Source organism: Suncus etruscus, chromosome 15 (genome assembly GCF_024139225.1).
Source record: "Suncus etruscus isolate mSunEtr1 chromosome 15, mSunEtr1.pri.cur, whole genome shotgun sequence".
In the NCBI taxonomy this organism is placed as follows: domain Eukaryota; kingdom Metazoa; phylum Chordata; class Mammalia; order Eulipotyphla; family Soricidae; genus Suncus; species Suncus etruscus.
The window spans coordinates 39335211-39355784 of record NC_064862.1 but is presented as its reverse complement, the minus strand read 5'-3'; the positions used below and the strand labels follow the sequence as shown (position 1 = coordinate 39355784).

General features: G+C 34.4%; 1 protein-coding gene across 1 annotated transcript in view; it reads left to right on the top strand.

Moving 5' to 3' along the window:
* The window catches only part of RYR2 (ryanodine receptor 2), a 685578-nt gene that overhangs the window by 383499 nt on the left and 281505 nt on the right, over positions 1-20574 (top strand). Inside the window, exons 21-25 of the mRNA XM_049789034.1 lie at positions 1960-2152; positions 5283-5499; positions 7224-7328; positions 13062-13165; positions 16389-16472. Coding sequence (XP_049644991.1) covers positions 1960-2152; positions 5283-5499; positions 7224-7328; positions 13062-13165; positions 16389-16472 — 703 coding nt within the window. The remainder of the gene's footprint in view (positions 1-1959; positions 2153-5282; positions 5500-7223; positions 7329-13061; positions 13166-16388; positions 16473-20574) is intronic.

The window sequence follows — 20574 nt, the reverse complement described above, 5'->3', positions numbered from 1 at the left end:
GTTATATTATATATGTAGTTGAAAGATATGTCTGTTCCTCACCCCCAAATCAATGGCATCTGCTTAATGATTTTCTAATTTTAGATTCACAGTTAACAAAGACAAATCTAAATAAATTAACTTCTGGTTCATTACTCTGGGTCAATTTGTACTAATTCAGATATTTGGAGCATAACCCTTTTCTTTTCCATGTATTTGAAGTAGAATGTAAAAGGTTAAATATCTATGATTTCTGCAGTAGAGCACATTCCTTCCCAATTACGTCCGTACCTATACAGTGGAAATGTTCTTTGAAACCAGAATTTGGCTCATAAGCACAGGTTTTGAACCTGATCTTCATTTATCTTTATCCAATTTAAACTAATATATAGTTGCCCCCGAAAATGCAGAATTAGATTTGAGGTATCCAATTCCAAAGAGTGTCGAAGGGCCAAAGATGTGGGATAAATGGTTGTCTTTTGCAGAATATAAATATAAAAGTATGGCAGGATGTCAAAGAATTGTACAGGGAAAATGGGTGCATATTTATAATCTAGGACCTATAAATCAGAAACAAGAGTAATTGAGGCTGGAGTGATGATACAGCAGGGAAGGCTCTTGGTTGTACACTGCTGATCTGGGTCCCATTCCTAGCATCCTATATAGTTTCTCAAACCTTTCAGGAGTGATTCCTTAGTTGTAGAGCCAGAAGGTCACTAACCGTGGGCAGTGCTGGGTGTGACCTCAAAACCAACCAAACAAAAAAGGAATAAAAAGCTTTTGACCTTCTGCCTTACAAAGAACAATAACACAGCTCCCAAGTTTCCTTACATAAATGTCTCTAAATCACTTCATCAATGTGAGTGCTGTGAAACTGGATTTTCAATTGTGTGCTACTGAGATTGTTTATCTTACTTTTTTGTTTCAATTATTACAAAGCCAGTGTCCTGTGGTGGTTCTTGAGTAGTCACTAACCTTATTAAAATGATTATTCTTAAATTGAATCATATAATAATTATCAGTGAAATAACATTTATCTTGAAAACACAGTATCTAGCTCTGTTTCAGTAACTGGTATTACATTTATAATTTCTTTTTATTTAGAGAATCTTGAAGAAGCACTTGTTTGTAAAGTTATCACCAACATATTTAGACATTGACAAAATAATGTCCACACTGTAAAAAGTAGATATGCTCTACAACTTGCATTTTATATATGTAGCTTGTGAAAATTTTGACTTCCTAGAAATTTTTAAAGGTTGTGCCAGAGCAAACATTGTATTATAAAGCCACATTTTTTTATGTCTTTTTCAAAATGTTGTTTTGTGAGCATGTATGCATAGGAGAACCTCAGCGTTTTTTTTCTTCCAATGTGCTTCTGTGTCTAATTAGCAAAGAATTCTGGCATAAACAGGATGTGTCTAGGCCAGAGCTTGACTAGGGCAAGTAATAACCTTATTCAAGTATCATTTTTAGGCCTCAAATTGTATCCTATCAAAGATGGGAAAGCAACTGAAAATCTCTGCAAAAATCAACTGTAAAACAACAGCAAACCAATTAGTATATATTTGTTCTGTAAAGAATGCATAAATTATTGTCTTCTATATTTTTATTTTTTAAATAAAAGGGATTAACTATTTTGGAAAGGGACTACCATGAAATACCTGTTGTGTTTGAGACTCTGTTCTGATGAACATTAATTTAATCATAACAACTCCACCAGGTGATGACATTTAGTTTATAGGAAATAAAGGATTAGAGACAGTAAATAATTTGTTGATGGTCAACAAATTATTATCATTTCTAAAGTAATATATAGTTTCTAAAATAAAACAACATAAAAAGCATTACTAAGGTTTATAGAAGTATGTTGTTATTATTGTGCATTGATTTATCATCAATTTGCATCATTTACTTTGACTGTGAAGATGATTTTCTGAGATAAAAATCCATTTATTTTCTTATTGTTTTCTTGTATAGGTTGCATTGCTCGTACTGTAAGTTCACCAAACCAGCATCTCTTAAGAACTGATGATGTCATCAGCTGCTGTTTAGATCTAAGTGCCCCTAGCATTTCATTTCGAATTAATGGACAACCTGTTCAAGGAATGTTTGAAAATTTCAACATTGATGGTCTCTTCTTCCCCGTTGTGAGTTTTTCTGCAGGAATAAAGTTAGTATTTTTCTGTTTTCTTTTTTTCTTTCATGTTTTCACAGAAGAGTCTGTATTTGCCATCACCCCTTTTTCTTTCTCCTTCCCTCTGAATTCCAGACATCTCTCCCTTGGACATGTTGCCTGTTCTTTGAAGAGGCAAAATTCAACCCATGGGGGAAATCTTTTGAAGCTCAATTTTTGGTTCACATTTAGATATGTGTCTAGATAAGTCTACCATTTCAATATGTGCTGTTTACCAATCTTCCCTAAACCATGTCACTTTAAGTTCACTCTTCTATTTCATAAGGAAAAATAGATGCTTGAAAAGTTTTTCTCAAATATATATTTATGAATTTTACTATTCTTTTTCTAATATTCTTCCATTTTCTCCACTAAACCTCTAATTTCTGCATAAGCTAATATGTTGTCTATTTGCTGTCCTCTGTTACACTTGTAAATTTTCTTTAATCAACTGGAAAGACAGTTTCATGTAACACTTTTATTGTGTGTCTTGATGGAGATGTGGACCTCACCTCATGGTATTTATGTCCTATTCCTGGAGCTTCAGTGCCCTTGGGACTAGACTCCAGGGGATCATCTCCTGCTAGGATAGAGTCAAGAGCTCTCATTCACAAAGCTTGTGCTACAGGCAAATCAGCTCACCACTACAAGAAAAAAAAAGTAATTAAAAATATAGATAGGTGGAAATAGAAATGTTTTTTATTTTGTAAGTAAAATATATTGGGAAGAGGAAGCTGATTATTCCTTGTGGAGCGTAGGATTTCTGGCTTTGTGCTAAGAAGTTTTTCCTGTGATGCCAGGAAACACGTACTTCTAGAAACTGAACTTGATCTCCCAATACAAAAAATGACAAAAAAAAAAAGCACCTTCATATTTCAAATTACAGAGTCAATAACACTGAACATGAGTTTGTACCACACTTTCAAATGTGCCTGTTGGGGCCAGAGAGATAGCATAGAGGTAAGGTGTTTGCCTTGCATGCAGAAGGATGGTGGTTCGAATCCTGGCATCCCATATGGTCCCCCGAGCCTGCCAGGAGTGATTTCTGATCATAGAGCCAGGAGTAACCCCTGAGCACCTCCAGGTGTGACCTCCCCCAAAAAATGTGCCTGTCAAGGATGCTATGAGGGGGTCAGAGTAACATTCCTTGATCAAGAAAGATTAATACTGGTGTGGATGGAATTGGTATTAGAGCATGATATGTCTAAAATTCAATAATCATTTGCTTTTTGAATCATGGATTTTTGTTGTTGTTGTTATTGTGGTTTTTGGGTCACACCTGGCAGTGCTCAGGGGTTATTTCTGGCTCCAGGCTCAGAAATTGCTCCTGGCAGACACGGGGGACCATATGGGACACCAGGATACGAACCGATGACCTCCTGCATGAAAGGCAAATGCCTTACCTCCATGCTATATCTCCGGGCCCTGAATCATGGATTTTTTTTTTTTTGGCCACACCCAGTGTTGCTCAGGGGTTACTCCTGGCTGTCTGCTCAAAAATAGCTCCTGGCAGGCACGGGGGACCATATGGGACACTGGGATTCGAACCAACCACTTTTGGTCCTGGATGGGCTGCTTGCAAGGCAAACGCCGCTGTACTATCTCTCCGGGCCCTGAATCATGGATTTTTAAGAAATATTAAAAATAAAATTTTCTTTTACTCCTGTTTTATCTCTTCAGACCTGAGAAGAGAAATGATTTGTTTGGAATGAATGAATTCATTGGATGATTGAATTCATTCAAATGAATTCCTTGGAATTCTATAAACAATTATTGGACCTGGACAGCTTATACAAAGGTTAAGGTGCAAACCTTGCTTGCAATTAGATGTGGCCATCATTTAGTATAGTCCTGGCTCTGGCCCTAACAATCACTGCTATACTAAGCTGGAATAGAGCCACATTTTCTGATCTCTGGGCCTGAATGATTGGAAATCATTGGAAAAGAACTCTGGCCCCCCTGAGCAAAGCCTAAGAGCCTTCACAAAGCTAGCAAACAAACAAAATCAATGGTCTTTTATGACAAGAGGCCCAATTTGTTAGCGTCTATATGCATTTACTTAATAATAGTGGCTTCCTTATTATTACTGCCATTCTTTTGATCTTGTGAACTTTTTATTTTATTTAAAATTTTACTTATAGGAACAATTCATAATCATTTAGTATAAGAGAAATGTTGAAATATTAGCTTTCCATGAACCAAATTCTTTGTAATTTACTTAGAGTGGATCTGTACTTAATTTTTTTTCTACAAACTTATAGAATGCTTTAAAATTTCTGTGTTGCCTCTTATTTTGAGTTTTTATTTTTAGTTATTTTTACAATTTTGTCATTTTATAACTAATGATAAGGCCTAAAAATAAGATCAGTGCAAATTTGAATCAGTTGCTTAAAAATTAGACTCCTGGGGCCGGGAAGGTGGCGCTAGAGGTAAGGTGTCTGCCTTGCAAGCACTAGCCAAGAAAGGACCGCGGTTCGATCCCCTGGTGTCCCATATGGTCCCCCCAAGCCAGGGGCGATTTCTGAGCGCATAGCCAGGAGTAACCCCTGAGCGTCAAATGGGTGTGGCCCAAAAACCAAAACAAATGAATAAATAAATAAAATAAAAATTAGACTCCCAAGAAACTGGCATGATTTAGTTTATTTTCAAAACACTATGTTCAGTGGAACTCAAAATATATATGTGATTTATAAAACATTTTGGCAAGGTTTTATTGTTCTTGTTGAATAAGATTAGAAGATAAAATTTTCTTTAGCAGATGAAAATGTGATTTGTGTCTACTTTTAGGACCTTCCTGAGAATTTGAGCACTGGGAAGTGATTTTTCTCTTGTTTATACTTTGTCTTGACCTTATAATTTAATATAGGTAAATATATAGATTAGATTTGTATTTTTGCCATTTCTTTAGTGAGTACTGAATCTTCATTGGTTTATTAACATAATTATTAAGATAATTTATTTGTATTATACCTTTTATTATTAGAAGTCCATAGGTGCAAACATGATAATAACGAAAGGGTTAAATATACATAAGTTAATTTGTTAGTAATAATTCATTCCTTTTATTTGGTTGGTGGGAAATTACTCTGTACCCCAGAGATGAAACTGATCCAAGTATCCTTTTTAGGGTACGCTTTTTGCTTGGAGGTAGACATGGGGAATTTAAGTTTCTTCCTCCACCTGGTTATGCACCTTGTTATGAAGCTGTTTTGCCAAAAGAAAAGTTGAAAGTGGAACACAGCCGAGAGTACAAGCAAGAAAGAACTTATACACGGGACTTATTGGGCCCCACGATGCCCCTGACGCAAGCTGCCTTTACGCCCATCCCTGTGGATACCAGTCAGGTACTCTGAAGAACTTGGCATGGCAGACAGTTGTATTGTTGTCATAAACTACCCCTGATGTATGTGCATTTTGCAGTGGTACAACTTATATGTATAATGGGGGCATGTTTCATAAAGTAATGCTTACTATTATCATTCATCTATTTTCTGTTTTTTATTTTTGTGATTGTTGTTGCTGATGTTATAAGAGGGTCTTAGTCACCATATTTATTTAATCAGTCCAGCTTGAAGTTATGCATGCAAATTTAAAATACATTTTTATAAAGGGTAGACAGTTTTACACTTCTTTCCTCAGTTATATACATTTACTGTTTTTGAGGAAATTAATTACCCTTTTTAGGTGGAAATTAAAATTATGTTCTCTAGCGCCTAATTTGGAAACTTGAGAAAATTGAAGATTGGGGTGCTGAATATGTTTGACATTATTAATAACACATTGGCTTGATACCTTGCAGATTGGCACTCAATATTTCTAGTCATTATTCTTCTTTTGTTTTGTAATTGAAAAAGTATTTTGACATGGGACATGAATTAAACATTGCTTTCTTTGGGTAATAAAGGACTTCCATGAGGTTGACTATATTATGTTTTTTTTTTTATACTAGTTTTGGTGAGCAAAGGGCTTTTTTCTCAAGCCTGAAGTAGAAATAATTGCCGGCCTCAGAAGCTTCAACTGTCTAGCAAAAACATGTTTTATCTTAAATCAAATATCTTTTTTTTTTTTTTTGCAATGCTCCCTTTTTCTGTCTTTATGGTAACATAAAGTTTGTTTATAATTTTTGAAAGGTGTCAAGATGTCTAGTTTTACCAAATTTGAACAGTGAACATGATTGTAAGAAGTAGACTGGGATTGTATGATTGAATGATGCAGTGGTAACACATTTAGGGGTTCCTAAGACCTAGCTAGATAACCACTCCTATTTCAAGAAAGAAAGCAACTATATGGTACTCCCTCTTGAAACCTAGCCCAGCAGAGGATAGTAGACATTAGCTTGCTTGTTTTGTTGTGAAATAACTAGATGACCAATAGTGCCATATATTAACAATTAATGTAACAGACATAAACAGCCCACCCCTCGCCTGGAAAATAATTTTTAGTTTTCTATACAGAAGTAATTGAACTTCCACTTTTTTATAGGAACAGATACAAATATATATTTTTTGAGGCTTATATTGTGAAAGCACAAAAATGTAACAGATCTGAATTAAAGCAAAATACAAATCAGTGTACAATTAGGTACCATATTTTCAACGTAGTTATAGATTCAAAGAGTCCCTGTATTATCCATTATCCTGTATTATCCAAGTCAGTGGACTTTCTTAACATTCAGGTTTGTGGATACAGATCAGGTTGATATAAGAATTTTAGAGTAATTTTTCTTTGGAATTCACAGTTGATATGTTTATCTCATAGATACTTAGACATCCTTAATGATGGTTTCTCCCACCAACACTATTTTCTTTTCTCCTAAATTTTGTTAATAAATTTAGTTGGAAACACAAGAGCTCCACAACCTGAAAAATGATCCAGAAACTTTACCTAAAGAATATCCCTAGTTATGTTTTTACAACTGTTGTATTAGATAAATATAACTATTTCTATTATTGTATTATAATAGTTTAAAAGGTAGTTTTGTTCATAGTACAAAAGACACAATAGTGTACTTTTAACAATTATTTCTGATGTGTTTTTCCTTGTCCCTCCCTTTCTTGTTTAATTTTAGATTGTGCTGCCTCCTCACTTAGAAAGGATAAGAGAAAGATTGGCGGAGAATATCCATGAACTCTGGGTTATGAATAAAATTGAACTTGGCTGGCAGTATGGTCCGGTACATAATTTTGAAATTTATTTTAACATTCTGTTAATGTATTTTTCTGAAAGCATAATGTTTTCCCTACTGCTTTGTGTTGACAGGAATTTATTGATTTGATTTTTCTTCCTACACATTAGATTTAGCATTTTTTTCTAATTTAATGAATGAAATTATTGGCAGGTTTATTGAAGAATTATTTAGTTGTCCAATAATTGAAAGTAATTTATCTTTAAGATGAAAGCTAACTTTTTGATTCAAGATTAATATATACAGATTATATGCATTCATTTCCAAACTGATTAGTAAAAAACTTCATTAAAATTGAAAGTGAAACTTGAGAATGGAAAATATTCAGTTTACTTTCTCCATTCCTCATGATGTTCCATTTCTGTTAGTACTGTTTTTTTTTTTTATAGAAACTTAGTCTTATGGGACAGTGTTCACCACAGATTCAAAAATGGTTAAGAAATAATGACTATGTTTATTTTCTAATGATTTTTTTAAAAGAGTTTGGTTGCAGTTAATCAATAAAATTTAGAGTTAAAGAAAATCAGGCAGCTTCCCATGTATTCCCAACATTCATACCTTTTGTTAAAAAGCAAAACCATGACAAAACCTTTGTTTTTATACTATCATTCGATTGTAGAACTTTCTTACATTTAACTAGATATAAAAATGAATATACTCCCTCCTAAAATGTAGTTTATTGCAGTGAACTTTGTAAAGAACATTTATTATTATTGTTAGTGGTAATATTGTAAAGGGCTATATATTCAAGGAAATGGTCTTCATTGAAATGTCATATGGTTCCTTAAAGGATTGTTTTGTGCATTGAGTGCATGCTGTGTTTATTCATTAAAAATTAGAAAAGTGGGGCTGGACGGTGGCGCAAGAGGTAAGGTGCCTGCCTTGCCTGCGCTGGCCTTGGACGGACCGAGGTTCGATCCCCCGGCGTCCCATATGGTCCCCCAAGCCAGGAGCAACTTCTGAGCGCATAGCCAGGAGTAATCCCTGAGCGTTACCGGGTGTGGCCCAAAAACCAAAAAAAAAAAAAAAAAAATTAGAAAAGTATAGGGCTGGAGTATAGCACAGCTGTAGGGCATTTGCCTTGCATGTGGCTGACCCAGGACAGACTTTGGTTCGATCCCTGACATCCCATATGGTTCTCCAACCCAGGAGTGATTTCTGAGTGCATAACCAGGAGTAACTCCTGAGCGTCACTGAGTGTGCCCTTCCCAAAACAAAACAAAAAGCCCTTAGAAAAGTATGAATTTTAATTATTTATTCTCCCAATAAAATTTCACTAAGCTTACTATCACCACCTATTGCTGCTATATTCACCTTTTAATTTCCTATACCTCACATGATGAAGTCCCTCTCGGTCTTCCTTCACATGGCTTCCCCAAGTTATCCCTAATCTGGACTCAGACAGGTTAAAATACATGGTATATTCTTGGTAGGGAGGACACAGTCAAATATATTATAATGGAATGAAACACTTGTATTCTTAGGAACCTTTCTAGGTGAGCACAGTTACGCATATATAATATAAAATATAAAAAATGTGGACTGGTTGGCCGGAGATAGAGCATGGAGGTAAGGCATTTGCCTTGTATGCAGAAGAATGGTGGTTCAAAAACCAGCATCCCATATAGTCCCCAGAGCCTGCCAGGAGCTATTTCTGAGCACAGAGCTAGGAGTAATCCCTGAGTGCTACCGAGTGTGATCTAAAAACAAACGAACAAACAAACAAAAATGTGGAATGGTGGGGCCAGGGAGGTAGCACAGCGCTGGGGTGCTTGCCTTGAATGCAGCCAATCTAGGATGGCTGGTGGTTCGAATCCCAGCATTCCATATGGTACCCCGTGTCTGCCATGAGCGATTTCTGAGCTCAGGAGTAACCCCTGAGTGCCGCCGGGCATGACCCAAAGACCAAAACCAAAACCAAAAAAAAAAAAAAAAATGGAATGGTCTCAATACATTTTATTCTGTTTACTAGAAAGAACTAGTTGATATTTGTTGCTTATTTGTCTATATCTGTCATATGTATCATATCTATTTATATTTTTAGGGGAGCCACACTTGGTGGTGCTTAGAACTTATTCCTGGTTCTGCTTTCATGGATCATGTCTGGTGACATGTAGTTCCGAGGGTCAAACTCACGTTGCTCAAGTACAAGCAAGCACCCTACCTGCTGTTATAATGCTTCAGTATATTGTTCTATTTTTTTTCACATTGAATTTTGCAGTTTCTTTTGCATGTATTTAGGAAATTTTTTTTTATCGAATTAAGCAATAGTTGTAAAAGGAAGTGATATCAGGTAGCTACATTCAGGCACTTATCTGCCAATTGATTTTTAATAGATGCTTACTATTTGCCTGACTTTGTGCTTCATACTGGGGTGCAAAGGCTGAAAAAAATCCTTAACACTTTGTCTTGGTTTTTAGTTTTGGAATTTCTAGCTTAGTTGACTAATTTGCTTGCAAGCAATTGCAATCTAAGTATATAATGGAAATGGATGTGTTTACAGAATGATAAGAGGAATTATTATTTCTATGGGAAATTAGGAAGGCTTCCAGGAGAAAATAAATATCCGATATAAATTCTCTAGGACAAGTAGGAAGTGATCTAGCAATCAGAGATCAAGAGAGTATTCTAGACAGAGAACCTATTATGGAGGTAAAAGCAGCTGGACATTTGCAATGACAATTTTAGTAATTCAGGATTGCCAGAGTGTGAAGAACAAGGCATTGTACTTTGACGTGGGGAGTCCAATAAGGCAGATAAGAAAACTAATTCAAAGTGATTGGGGGTGAATATGATTTTATTCTATTAAGGGAAAAGAACATTGATGAAAGTTTAGGGGAATATAACATGATTATGTCTGCTTTACAAAGAAACTCTGATTGCTGAGCCTAGAGGTGAGCAGCAAATTGAGGTTGTCCTTCATGAGGTCTAGTGAGATTCCTTCCTATGCACTTCAAGAGAGTATGGAGGAACAGGACTGTTTTAGACATTTATGAATACTGAGCTTGGATTATAGTCAAGAAAAAGAAAGAAATCTTGACAAATTTCTGGTTTGAGCTTGATATTTAAGTGTGTAGTGGTGCTACTTAGGAAGTGGATTTGACCTAAGTGAGGAGTAAATGTTCTCAGACTTGGAAACATGCATTTTTAGTTTTAGATTTAGAATCTAGAGTTAACAGTGGAATTATTGTTGGATTTCACTTTCAGATTTCCACATTAAATTAGATGTATATATATATTCTTTTGCAGAAATTATGTTTATTTGTAATGATCACCAGAAAGAAAAGAATAAATGTTTTATGCCTAGGTTGGTAACTTCTGAAAACTTACAAAGGCAAAGTTGCTTATGTTTGCATACTTTTTATGTGGTTTATAGAACTTGATAATTATTCCCAAGGAATAATTTGCTTCCTGACAGCAACTGGCAGTCATCTAGGTGCCATCAAGATAGTAATGCTTATATAATTTAAATCTCCAGAATCTTTTAAAAACCCAATTACTAATGAAAGGTATAGAACATTTTTTATAATCAGTCCTAAAATATTAAATTTACTTTCTTCTGATTGCTAATGTATACTTCAGAGATTAATATGACAAAATGATTGAATTAGGTTAACTGGCATTATTAAAGCCTCAGAATAATTTATAAGAGCAGAATGTACTTTAATATGAGTGAAAGGAACAATTGGAACCACCTCAAGGAGCTGATAGTAATCAGATGTGCCATTATCCAGTTTGGCTCTAAATACATAAAAAAATTGTTATGCAACTAAATTGGCACCAGACTTTTATTACATAGAATTCATTTCAATTTCCAAAACATTTTTAAGTGCCTATTATTTACAAGGACTATTGTAGGTGTTTGAGAACACAGCAAAGAACAAAAAACCAAAATCCCTGTGCATTGGTCTTATTTGATTTTGGCTTAGGGAAATAGGCAGTCATCTAATAAATAGGAATCTAGTTAATTAGCTGGTGTAATTATTATTAAGGGAAAATAAAAAAAAAACAAGTGTGGGTTACTTGATTGCTCGATTAGAAAGGTGGGTATAATAAACCTCATTTAGAAATAAGATTGGAGCAGATACTGGAAGGAAGTACGAGGCTAAAAGAGCAGAGTAGGCATAGACACAAGGAATATGCTAAATAGGCTAATAGTAACTAGCATAGCATATTGATTACTGACCTTAAATATTAATATTTTATGCAAAATTATAGAGCTAGCTTTGTTGGGATGAATATTAGAGTTTTTATATTTCTGTATGAATTTGGGAACAGATTGTCAATTTTTTTTTTATAGGGGATCAAACCCAGCTATGCACAGGAGCTTTTCTTTATGCTCAGGTTCTGTGGTTAGAGGTCACAACTGGTGGCAATCAAGCCATATTCAGAGGTCCATATGGGAATTCAATCCATAGGATTGAATTCAGATTGGTTGTATGCAAGGCAGGCAACTTTTCTTTTGACTAAATAAGAGACATTTTATTAATATTAAATTTATCTTTTTTTTATGGAATCTTGACTTTTTTAATATAATTTTATTTTGATCATAGTGGCTTACATATTGTTGACAATAATATTTTAGGTACATATTTACATAAAATCAGGGGGGGATTCCCATCACCAATTTGTCCTCCCTACACCTCTGTTTTTGTCCTACCTCCCATATCCTCTTCCCTCACCCCCAGGGCTGTTAGAATATGTGGTCCCCTCTGTACCTAGCCTACTACTTAGTAGTCTTGCACCTGTTTGGTCTTGGTGCCTCCCTTATTTCCCCCTCTAACTGGGAGGCAGAACTAGTTAGTTCAAGTTACGTGGTTTTGTTTGAAGAAGAGAAAAGTAATAAACTGGGGTAAAAGTTGAATATGCCAAAAATGGGCGGAATCCTTCTAGAGGCTCTCATCATTGGTTTGAGAGACGAAGGAGAAAAGGAAGGTGAAACACTCCACCAGTACAAAAAGAAGTGTCAAATATCCAGTGAGGACTCCAACAATAACGATAAGCACCACAAAAAAAACCAAACAAACAAAAAACCCGCCATGGTCTTGAGATAAGAAACATGGCAGAGCACATAAAGAAAGAAAAGAAAAGAGAAAAATTAAGTATAAATGGGGACAACAACTTCAATAACCACACCAAAACAAAGAAATCGACCAAAAATAGATAGGTAAATAAAAATAATAATAATAAATGAAGATAAAAATAATATATAAAAAATAAACAATGTTTTGTGCTTTTTGCTTTTTTTTTCCCTCCTGCCCTGACACAGTAAATATTGGGGTCATTCGAAAAGGAATTCACTTGGCCTAAGGGATATGGGGTTTCTCCACCCTTGGAGTATATTGTCATGGGATTAACTAGACTCTGTTCAGGATCATTTACTCTCCCGGTGGTGCTTTTGTGGTGTTTGGAAGACTTCTGCTCCATCCTGGGTGATACAATCAGACCTCTGTATCTAGGGATCTCAGTATCTAAGGCAGGCAACTTAATATATCATATTATATCTCTAGTACCCAAATTGTCATCTTCGAAAATGAAATAATTAAATAGTGTTTTATTTATTTGGATTTTATTTATTTATTTGTTTGGATTTTAAAAGAATTTTAAAAGAACTTAAGTTTTTTCTGCTTTCCTTTTTACTTTCCACAATATAATTGTATGACCATTGTTCTTGTCTGACATTAGATACAATTATAAGTCAAATTTTCCATTCTGTTTCAGGTTAGAGATGACAATAAAAGACAACATCCATGTTTGGTGGAATTCTCCAAGCTGCCTGAACAGGAACGTAATTACAATTTACAGATGTCACTTGAGACCTTGAAGTAAGTTTCCTAACTTTTTTTACAGTTCAGTCTGCCTTATTGCAAAAGGAACAAAATATTCATGTTAGAACTAATGTAACTTTAAATTTAATTCTGGTTGTACTTACAATGTGTGGGTACACTACTTCAATAATTATTTAAAATTAGAATATAGCCTCTCCATATTGTGCCTTTATCTTTTATATTATTAGTCTCCAGTGTTCAACTCATTTTTAATGGTATTATGAGATGATGAGGATTCAGTGTTACTTGCAATACCTACTTTAAATAAACTATGGACATGGTCATTCATATGGTTACTAGCTTATGATAAAAATATTAAGAACATGTGTTTGAAAAAATTGTTCATTTGTTTATGTTGGGGCCACATCTGGTGATGCTCATAGTTTACACTGGATCTGCACTCAGGAGTTATCCTGGTAGTTCTTGGGAAACAATATGGAATGCCAGGGATCAAACTTGTGTCTGCTGTGTACAAGGCATGAACCTTACCCACTGTGATATCTCTTCAGCTTCTTAAAATACTATCAAAAGTATTTGAAATATTTTAAGCAAGCACTTTTTTTGTCTTTTGAATATAAGAATTTAAAATCCATGAGTTATATGGTTCCTTTTAAAAATTTATTTTCTCTAATAATTTTTGTTGTATTTTATTAGAGCATCAGACAATGATAGATTGGAAACTAAAAAGAAAAATCTATCCTTTACCAAAGATAGTTTGAGAGGCATCAATCTAATATATTTAAAATATGCTGAATTAAAATAAGTAAAATATATTTTTTAATTAGGGCTGGAGCGCTAGAACAACGGTAGGGTGTTTGTCTTGCATGTGGCTGACCCAGGATGGACCTCGGTTCGATTCCCCTGAACCAGGAGCTATTTCTGAGTGCATAGCCAGGAATAACCCTGAGCATCACTGGATGTGATCCAAAAATAAAAACAATTTTTTTTTTATTTTGCTTGATGACTTCTCAGAATTTTAATGTGTTAGTATAAAATGTAGATCTCAAAAATGGAATGGAATTTATTTGTGATAAAAAAAAGAAAAAAAGTTTAAGATTTAATGTTGGTACTTTCAAAAAATGTTTTGCTGAAGTGTGTGCGATTTTTATTCTTTTTGTATATGAGATTCACTTTAGAACTATTCATTCAAATAGGTCAGTTATTGTACTACATCAGATAAAATTTTGTTCTTTTTGCTAACCTGGTTTTGTTAAGAGTAGCAAACTATTTTCTTAGGATATAAAATTGTTGTTTTGAAATTTTATTTATTATGTATGTATGTATGTATGTATGTATGTATGTATGTATGTATGTATGTATGTATGTATTTTTAGAGTGTAATTGCTACCTGTTCAAGTGATTAGGAATTACTCTTGTCTTTGAACTCAAGAGTGACCCCTGCTGGCACTAATATGACCATATGTAATGCTGAGGATATTTGTTTTTTTTGAGTGTAGCAGTAAGAAATGCTAGAAGCCTTGAAGAATCAAGATGGTGATAAAATATGTAAAATTAGATTGCATTGATGGTTATGTAACTAAATTTATTAAACTAAAATTATTCTTTGAAAAATACCTTTAAATACATCAACTTTTAATATATTTCTGAACATAGCACACAGTGGGTCTTTTACAACTACTGGAGTGTGTTTTTCTTAGTATGGCCCTAAATGCTGTCAATTCATTTGTTAATCACGTCTCCAGATATTATAATCAGTAAAATTATAGGGAGCTTGTATTCAAGTTTTAATTGCTCATATTTAAGATAAATATTATCTGTTATCTCAAAGTCTCATCAAAGCTGGATTTTGTATATACTTGAAATTTCATAGTCCTTTATCATTATACAAATTATTTATTATAATTAAGAATTATCTGAAGTTCTGAATAACTTGAAAGCTTATTGCCATCATTTAGCACAGAGATGGTACAATTCAGCAGATAATTATTGAATAGATAAATAAATGGAAAATAATATAAAAAAATACCTTCCTGTCTCAGACATTCAAGTAAATATAAGTTGTATTTATTCTAGGAGCTAACTATTTTATTCTTATATTGATGAAAATATCCTTTTACTTCTTACTTCTTAAATTTCTTTTATGCTTCTATAATTTATTTCTCTATCAATAATTTTATTGCTTAACATTTAAAGGCTAATTGTATGGGACTACCTATTTTTTCTATTTATAACCTAAATTTTATAACAGTATATATAAACATATTTATATAAAATACGCATATTTTGAAATTTAGATGTATTTAACATTCTATTTAAATGATTTTAGGTATTTGCCACATTATTACAAAAATTGACCCGACCTTAGAAATTCTATAATTTAAAAAAGAAAGTATAATAACATCTTATGCTATTAGAAGAAACTGTTAATTATCTTGGTACTAAGGATCATTTGTTCTTCATGGCCAAAAGTATTTTAAAGATTCAACTCTTAAATATAAATTATAAGGATGAGAATTGGAAAAATCCATAAAAATATAAAATTAGTGACTATATAATCATCTTCAACTCAGACATTTGGAATATTTTTTTAAATTTAAAACTCTATATACCTCTAAGCTAGTAATTATATGCCCAGAAAAGTATCCTAAATTATGTATATTAAATGTCTGAGGTTCTTCACTGAAGCCTTGTTTGTAAACATAAACAATAGAATGGGATAACAGGATAAATCTATTACGACTTCTTTTAGGTTATGAAACAATTCAGAACCATTGAAAAATAAAGCAGTTTTATTTGAAAGAGCATAATGTCGGTTTTATTGGATTTAAAGTTACATTATCAAGAAGCAGATTACAGAGAACTGTCTGCCAAAAGTATAGACATACCAAATAGGCATTACTATGGGCATCTACAATAGCTGGATACTTAAGATTTAGTTGCAGTCACTGACTTTTGGAAAAGGAGGAACATTGGAGAAGAAATTGAAGGCAATACTTTCAAAATATTTCTTACAATGTCATTTCAGTTTTTAATGCCTTGTCGATTAGTCAAAACTTTATAAGTATTTTTTTTCTTTTGCTTAAAATTACATCGTATATATAGATATATCACATATAAGATTTACTTTGGTATAAATGGGTAAATATTCTATCTGCTCTAAAAGATAAATGGGTAAATCTTAATTTTATCTATATTGTGTTAGATTCTTCTGGAATATAAGAAATGGATTTTGCAGCTTATCTGTGATTTCATTTTCTAGAACTTTGCTGGCTTTAGGATGCCATGTGGGTATCTCAGATGAACATGCTGAAGAAAAAGTGAAAAAAATGAAGCTACCCAAGAAGTAAGTTGACATTCTAACCAACATCAAATAGTATATACATTGATTTACATAGAGTTTCAATAAACTCTTGACAGAGTCCTGTTAGTGTGAGTATTTAAAGATATAAAATTTAAATTCAAATTTAACTAAGAATTGCTTCAAGCTTTTGTATGGTCAAAGCATCTCCTAGGAAAAAAACAAAGTTCAGAAAATATTCAGCAATAAGTTTCAAATATAAAATGTAGGTAAACTCATTATGTATGCTTAATTAATATGTACAGCAGAAATATTTTATACTTACATTTTTTTCTTAGAAAAATATTTTTGAGTTATGGATTTTAAATTATTCCCAATTTGCCTTTAATGAAAAGTAAAGTTATAGTAATAATTTGCTTTTGTGCAAAATTTATCTCTTAAATTTCCCCAAACCTCAATTTTCTTTTTAACAGATATTAATAACATATATTTCATAGAGAAGCTTAGAATTAAATAAGTGCTCAGTAAATGATACCTGCTTTGTGTTTCATTTTATTTATTTAAATTTAGTATTCAGGTTATTTTTCTGACTTAAGCACTCATTTAGAATAGCATCTTCTGGTTTCAATAGCTTGAAAATGACTTTATTATGGAAATTAAAACAAAGTAACCAACTAATAATCATTATCAGTCATATCAGACCTCAAATTAACTAAGATAAACATGATATCAAAATAGAAATTTTTTAATAATATCTTTATTTAAACACTCTGATCACAAACATGATTGTAGTTGAGTTTCAGTCATAAAAAAGAAAATCCCTTTTTACCAAAGCAACCTTCCCATCACCAATGCTCCCATCTCTTCCCTCCCCCACGCCTCCTGTATTCGAGAACAGGCTTTCTACATCCTTCACTCACTGACATTGTTATAATAGTTCTCGGCGTAGTTATATCTCTAACTGCACTCACCACTCCTTGTGGTGAGCTTCATATCTTGAGCCGGTCCTTCCAGCCTCATCTTTGGGAATTATTTCAATGTCTTTTATTTTTCTCAAAACTCTTAGATCAGTGAGACTATTCTGTGTCTATCTCTCTCTCTGTCTTATTTCACTCAGTATAATAGATTCTATATACATCCATGTATAGGAAAATTTCATGACTTCATTTCTCCTGACAGCTACACAATATTCCTTTGTGACAACAGTTTCTTTAGCCATTCATCTGTTGAAGGGCATCTTGTTTTTTTCCAGAGTCTGGCGATTGTAATTATCACTGCAATGAATATAGGTGTTATAGGTGTGAGGAAGAGACTTTTTTTTTTTTTTTTTTTGGTTTTTGGTTTTTGGACCACACCCGGCGTTGCTCAGGGGTTACTTCTGGCTGTCTGCTCAGAAATAGCTCCTGGCAGGCACAGGGATATGGGACACCGGGATTTGAACCAATCACCTTTGGTCCTGGATCGGCTGCTTGCAAGTCAAATGCCGCTGTGCTATCTCTCTGGGCCCGAGGAAGAGATTTTTGTATTCTATTTTTGTGTTCCTAGGGTAGATCCCTAGGAGTGGTATACCTGTATCATATGGGAGCTCAATTACTAGTTTTTGGAGGATTCTCATACTGTTTTCCATAAAGGCTGGACTAGACAGCATTCCCACCAGCAATGAATGAGAGTTCCTTTCTCCACACATCCCTGATTGTTCTTGCTCTTTGTGATGTGTGCAGGTCTCTGTGGCATGATATAGTACTTCATAGTTGTTTTGATTTGCATCTCCCTGATGATTAGTTTTGTGGAGCATTTTTTCATGTGTCTTTTGACCATCTATTTTTTCTTTGAGAAAGTGTCTGTTTATTTCTTCTCCCCATTTTTTGATGCAATTAGATGTTTTATCGTGTTAAGTTCTGTCAGTACTTTGTATATTTTCGGTAGTGTTTCCTTGTCTCTTGTGCTTCATGTTTTGTGGCTTCAGTGCTTTGGGGGTTTTTTCAAAATATTCATAAAAAAATAAAAATGAAAAAATACAACCATATCGGCAGTCACATTGAGGAAAGGAGCACTGTTTCATGTTGATGTGAGCGAGAGAAGGATCCCTGAATGTCAAACAAGAAGATGAGTTGACTCAGAGTACATACCAGGGACTCTCATAAAGGCATGTGATTGAGATCTGATGTGACATTGACCAATGAGAGCATGAGTGGATTTACAGTGATCCCTCGTTTTTTATTACTGTATAAGGTTTTGTAGTCAACCTTATTAATTAGCATTGACACGTTTGAGTAAATACATATACTGTTGTAATTTTTGTCTTAAATGTGTAAAGTATAAATACTGTTTACATACTTATTTATTTATTTTGGTTTTGGGCCCCACCCAGTGATGCTCAGGGGTTACTCCTGGCTATGGGCTCAGAAATCAAACCTGGCTTGGGGACCATATGGGACACTGGAGATTAAATCGAAGTTCTTCTTGGGTCAGCAGCATGCAAGGCAAATAAATGCCCTACTGCTGTGCTATCGCTCCAGCCCCCTGTTTACATATTTAAAACATTCTTGTACCCGCATACAGGAAAATTCTTAGATGCAAACCCTACTTCAAGGTTTTTCAGCTTTCACAGAAGGTTCTGGTTCCCATTAAATGCGAAAAATGAGGGATCACTGTATTAGACCCTTATCTGTTGAGTATTGAGTGATTGATTTCTGTGAGTGGCTTTTGTATCCTAGGCACTATTTCCTTTGAGGTGTAGAAGCTTCTCAGCTTAATATATTTTCATCCGTTTATCTCTGTTTCTACTTGTTTGGAGAGGGCTATTTCCTCCTTGAAGATGCCTTTAGTCTCAATGTCATGGAGTGTTTACCTTCATGTTTTCGGTTACTCCTGGCTATGCGCTCAGAAATTGCTCCTAGCTTGGGGGATCATAAGGGACACTGGGGATTGAACCCAGGACGGTCCTCTGTTGGCCACATGCAAGGCAAATGCCCTACTTCTGTGCTATTGCTTCAGCCCCAATAGCTCGTTTTTAAATAATACACCTGCACTATATAAATATTAGCACCTTGAATAATGTTGCTGAATATTGCAAACACCTATATGTAAAGGTTTCCCCCTCCCCTGCAGTGCATAAAAGAAAAGAGAGAAAGAGACAGAGAGAAGAAAAATGTCTGCAATAGAGGCAGGAAGGGGGTGGATGGACAGGAAGAAAACTGGGGATGTTGGTGGTGGGAAATATGCACTGGTGAAGGGATGAGTGTTGGAAAATTGTGTGACTAAAACTCTATCATGAACAACTTTATAATTGTGTATCATAAGGCAATTAAATTAAATTTTTTATTAAGGAAAAATATTAGCACCTGAAAGACTGAACTACTTTTTTTTTTTTTTTTTTGGTTTTTCGGGCCAAAGCTAAGGGCTAAGCGCTCAGAAATTGCCCCTGATTTGGGGGGACCATATGGGACGCTGGGGGATCAAACCGCGGTCCTTCATTGGCTAGCTCTTGCAAAGCAGACACCTTACCTCTAAAGCCACTTTGCTGGCTCCTGAACTACTTCTTAATACAATTTAATATTTGAAAGAATTTTGGAGGCATTCCTAGTGGTGTTTACAGCGCACTCATGGCAGGGTTCAGGGTGCCAGAGATGCAAGTTCTTTATTTGTACCATTGCTCTGGCAGCACAGGAGTTATTTGCAGTTATTAAACTGCAATAATTTTGAAATTACCTTTTTTTTTTTTTTTTGGTTGTGGGTCACACCTGGTGGCGTTCAGGGGTTACTCCTGGCACTGCCCTCAGAAATTGCTCATGGCAGACACCGGGGACCATATTTCCATATGCCGGGATTCAAACTACTTTCCTTCCTGACAGCTGCATACAAGGCAAATCCCTACCACTGTACTAGCTATCCAGCCACTGAAATTACCTTTTGAATGTATTATTTGTATATTTAAAAATATAAATTCAAACATTAATTAGGAAAAAGATACATGGTTTACATTCTCCAGATAGGAAAGTCAAATTGGATGTGGCTCAGTAAGAAGGAATAAAGTGTCATATATGTAAGACGCTGAATTTGATTCCTTGTATTGCTGACCAGTAGTAAGATACCTCATGTTCACACCCCACAGAAACTTTTGTACTGTTGATGGTACATTAAGGAC